This window comes from Lolium rigidum, unplaced genomic scaffold (genome assembly GCF_022539505.1).
Source record: "Lolium rigidum isolate FL_2022 unplaced genomic scaffold, APGP_CSIRO_Lrig_0.1 contig_69652_1, whole genome shotgun sequence".
Taxonomy (NCBI): domain Eukaryota; kingdom Viridiplantae; phylum Streptophyta; class Magnoliopsida; order Poales; family Poaceae; genus Lolium; species Lolium rigidum.
Genome location: NW_025901415.1, coordinates 11,300 through 16,016, shown reverse-complemented (window position 1 = coordinate 16,016; position 4,717 = coordinate 11,300). Strand labels below are relative to the sequence as shown.

Genomic DNA, 4,717 nt, shown 5'->3' with positions numbered 1-4,717 from the left:
ACCCCCTCCGTCGCCATCTCCGATTTATATTTCTTGGCACCTTGGATGAGCATATTCCATTCCCCCTCCATATGCCCCCGCCTTCACGCTTCCACGGTCTGACCCATCCACCAGTTTATTTGCCAATCACGATACCCAACAAGCAATCCCATTCCCGTCCTCGGAGTACAACCTCCAAGATTCAAGAAGCAGAACACGCCTGTCGTCCCCGGCGGGAATGGGCGTGGTGAATCGGATCGGGGCGGCGGCGGCGGCGGTCGCCTGCGCCGTCCTGCTGCTGGCCGTCGCGTGCCACGCCGGCCAGACCAGCGAGTACCACCGGCAGCTCGGCCAGGCCATGGACATGCCGATCGACGCCGACGTCTTCCGTCCTCCGCCCGGCCGCAATGCGCCGCAGCAGGTAACGACCCCAGGCTGCCGGTGGCTTAGCACTCTGTTTCCATCAACTCCGGTGAACAGTTGACTACTGATAATTGCAGCATGACATATTATTTTATCATCATCCGCGGCACCTATGCTTCGGTGGAATCCAAATATCTTTTTTGTCAGTATGTGGTCGTTAGTTTCTTGCAATCTCTCGTGAACTCTGTTATCTTTTACCATAGAGAACTCATGCTCTAATTACATGTAGTGTATGTTTGCCATTCTCTACTTGTGCTTGCCCTCTGGGGACTGGGGTGATTGTTTTACACGCTAGAATTACATTGTACTACATGTTAGTTGTCTCACTTGTCTGATACGGAGTACTACTACTGATGCAAGCAAAGGCCTTTCTGAATGATTCCATAACTTGAGGCTGATTTCTGTTTTCACTACTTATATTTTCCTCCTCTAATCATATTTTCGGGAATTTGATCATTTATGCTTCATAGAACCATGCCTTCCAAGTGGAGTTCTACTTGGGTTCACTTGAAATGTTTCTAGCTGTTTGTCCCACAGGATTCTTGTTATCTGTCCTGATGGCCTGGCCTATTTTGTTGGATGTTCATTCCATGCCTTTTGACTTCATCACTTCCCTCATATTCATAGGATTTATTTTTATTCCCCAAAATTGATGGAATTCTTGTGGTTTCCTTCTACTGGCACTATGGCTTCCAATTCCTTATTGTGCATTTTACAAGTCTTCTGAACTGGCTGGGTTCATATCCAGTAGGAACCATCCTCTCCATGAAAATTTCGTGGAGACCATTCATAAATGCAACGCAAGTGTTCTTCGAAGATTTAACAATTGCCAAAAAAAAAATGGTTGCATAGCAGATTTTCAGTGCACACCATGGATGAGTATGGTGAATGTGGTGTTTTGGAGTCTGAGCTACATGTAGCTCTTTATTTCCAAATACTCAGAATTTGTATTTTAAAGTTTTAAAAAAATCTAAAATAAAATTCTAGAGGTAGCCAATGATGTAAGCTACAATGGTGTAAATTCTCAATGCAAATTAATTTGTATTCCAGGCTATACGAAATTGACAAAATCTGACAAATTTTAGTCTTGAAATGTGTACTATTCACTATAAAATTTGTCAGAATTTGTTATTTTGTGTAGCCTAGAATATGAAGTAGTTTGTATTGAGATTTTACACCATTGTAGTATACATCATTAGCTATCTGCAGAATTTTGATTCAGATTTTTTGAAGCTCTGAAACATGAATTTTGAGTTCTTGAAAATAAAGAGCTACATGTAGCTCGGCCTCCATTTGAAGTTTCCCTGAGTATGGTAGGTTACTTAATGCCACCCACAAATTTAACCTCACAAATCACTATGTCTTGATTAAAGTAATTGTTTTTATCCCATCCTTATTTTAGTCAGTTCTAAAGGTATCACCAAGCTTTTGGGCCGGTCTGCCATCTTATGTTTGTGTTTGACCGTTGGTTAGTCCATAGAATTAAATACTATGATACCTCAAAAAAAAAAAAATACTATGATGCCTTCTCGGTGATGCAAACCTTTTCGCTCTTACTTAATCTTAGTCCATAGAATTTAATAATATGGTGCCTTTCCTATGATATTGATGTGTATTTTTTCTTCATAGAACTACCGAATATTGCTGTTGGAATAAACAAGTAGTAGAAATATGTGCTCATGTACTACTGTGTATTCCCCACTTTCGTGCTGATTGGTGTGATGCTCTAATAGGTTCATATCACACAAGGCGACCATGATGGTACGGCCATGATAATCTCATGGGTGACAACAATTGAGCCTGGATCAAGCACGGTGCTTTACGGGGCTTCAGAAGATAACCTCAACTGTTCTGCAAAGGGCAAGCATACTCAGTATACCTTCTACAACTATACCTCAGGATACATTCATCATTCTACAATAAAGAAATTAGAGGTTATCAGCTCAGCAGAAATTTATTACCTATATATTTGTTAATGTTGGAGTTTTGATTTAAGGGAATTTGATTATGGCTTTGTTGCAGTTTGACACAAAGTATTACTATGCTGTCGGTACTGAAGAAACAAGGAGGAAGTTTTGGTTCAGGACTCCTCCGAAAAGTGGCCCAGATGTTCCATATACATTTGGTCTGATAGGTATTAACATTTTTTCTCAGGTGTAAATGCTAGTTCGCTATCAGAATACAGTGCTCACCAATTCTTCTTGTGGTCTGTGACTAATACTAATGAGAAATTACCAACTATGCATAGGTGATCTGGGTCAGAGTTTCGACTCAAATGTCACTCTCGCTCATTACGAGACCAATACAAAAGCGCAGGCTGTGCTCTTTGTCGGGGATCTGACATACGCAGATAACTACCCGTATCATGATAATACGAGGTGGGATACATGGGCAAGATTTGTAGAGCGGAATCTTGCATACCAGCCTTGGATCTGGACAGCTGGAAACCATGAGATTGATTTTGCTCCTGAACTTGTAAGGATAAACTTGCTTCTTTTTCAGTGGATGTTTTTACAGTTCAAAGATGCAACTGCAAGTTCATTTGATTATGCATGTTGCTGGTTAAAATGAATATGTGCTCGTATTTGCAGGGTGAAACTAAGCCATTCAAGCCGTTCAGCCAGAGGTATCCCACCCCTTATAAGGCTTCCGGCAGTACAGCACCTTACTGGTATTCCATCAAAAGAGCCTCTGCTTATATCATTGTCCTGGCGTCATATTCAGCATATGGTATGTTATATGTTCCCCCAGCTCTGCGTTTTGGTAGTTCTTCTGTAAATATAAGGAAAATATTTTTCACAATTAAATGTTACACACCGTAAGATCACTTCTGAAGGAAAGAATAATTCAGTTAGTTGGCTTTGGGCAAAGAAGAAACATATATACTTCTCTGCGGCATATTTGCTGGTGGCCAGTACCAAAATTGAAGGTTACTTGACTGGGTCTGTTGCTTGTTTGCCAGGAAAATATACTCCTCAGTACAAGTGGCTTGAAGCCGAGTTCCCCAAGGTGAACAGGAGCGAAACACCGTGGTTGATCGTTCTGATGCACGCCCCGTGGTACAACAGCTACAACTACCACTACATGGAAGGTGAAAGCATGAGGGTGATGTACGAGCCATGGTTCGTGAAGTACAAAGTTGATCTTGTGTTCGCAGGGCATGTCCATGCGTATGAAAGGACGGTAAGTGGACTAATTGTTCCTGTTGAAACATTGAGATCAGCGTGCATTCACTCTTATGCTTAGAATAATAGTAACACCTGAATTCTGAGCTCCTGACTGAGAGCTTTGTTCTCTGATTGCAGCATAGGATATCAAATGTCGCTTACAACATTATAAATGGCCAGTGCTCCCCAGTCCCAGACCAGTCCTCGCCGGTCTACATAACCATCGGGGACGGAGGAAACCAGGAAGGGCTGGCCACCAAGTAAGATCGCCGCACCCACCATGAACTATTTCCGGTTCCCTGTTGTTGATTAAGGAGATAGCGTAGAATTTGCATCCCCTGATGTTAGTTTGGATTAACAGTAAATGCTGATCTTTTGGCTTTGTTTGTGGGATGGTGCAGCATGTCGGAGCCGCAGCCAAGCTACTCGGCGTTCAGGGAGGCGAGCTTCGGGCACGCCATTCTCGACATTAAGAACCGGACGCACGCCTACTACGCGTGGCACCGCAACCAGGATGGCACCGACGTGGCTGCCGACTCCCTCTTGTTCACCAACCGGTACTGGATGCCCACAGATGACTCCTTAGATGATTCCCAGTGATGCGAACAAAGGAAGAAGGAGATGTTCCATAGTTCCTCCTGAGCACGTAGAGGAGGCACCCTGTTGTGATCTCTTTGGGAAATGTTTGATGCTTAGTCAGAGATCAGAGTGGCTCAAACCTGTACCGACAACTGTGCATAGGGATGAAAGTTACGTGTGACGGTGCGAGTGAGCAAAACACGCGCCGTGAACTGGATGTGCCCATTATTCATGTACATGCACGCTCAATAATTGATCTGGTTTGGAGGCACGTCACGTGCGAGATCTCAGCAAGTATTGATCAAAATTGTTGTGAGCCATTAATTGTCGTCGAGAAACAGCACGAGGAGTTCATTCGCAGCGATTTAAAGTGATCGTATTGCCTCTAAAGGCACCTACTCCCTCCATTCACTGATATATATGGATGTTTTAGACATTTTTAAAGTAGACTAGATATAAAATACAAGAAATGAACCTGCACACTAATAATAGATTAGATACAAACAAAAATAAGTAAACCTATAAGATAGCTTAAACATCTTATAAAGCTGTATGGAGGGAGTAGGAAA

The 4,717-nt window shown here is 42.8% G+C and overlaps 1 protein-coding gene across 1 annotated transcript; it reads left to right on the top strand.

Annotated features, from left to right (window-relative positions):
* LOC124682164 (purple acid phosphatase 2-like) lies at window positions 1–4,451 on the top strand. Its single transcript, XM_047216905.1, has 8 exons — window positions 1–400; window positions 2,136–2,336; window positions 2,425–2,536; window positions 2,651–2,877; window positions 2,994–3,132; window positions 3,365–3,585; window positions 3,708–3,829; window positions 3,971–4,451. Exons 1-8 carry the CDS (start codon window positions 218–220, stop codon window positions 4,167–4,169), a joined length of 1,404 nt encoding a protein of 467 aa, XP_047072861.1. The 5' UTR covers window positions 1–217; the 3' UTR covers window positions 4,170–4,451.
* The last annotated feature ends 266 nt before the right edge of the window (window positions 4,452–4,717 follow it).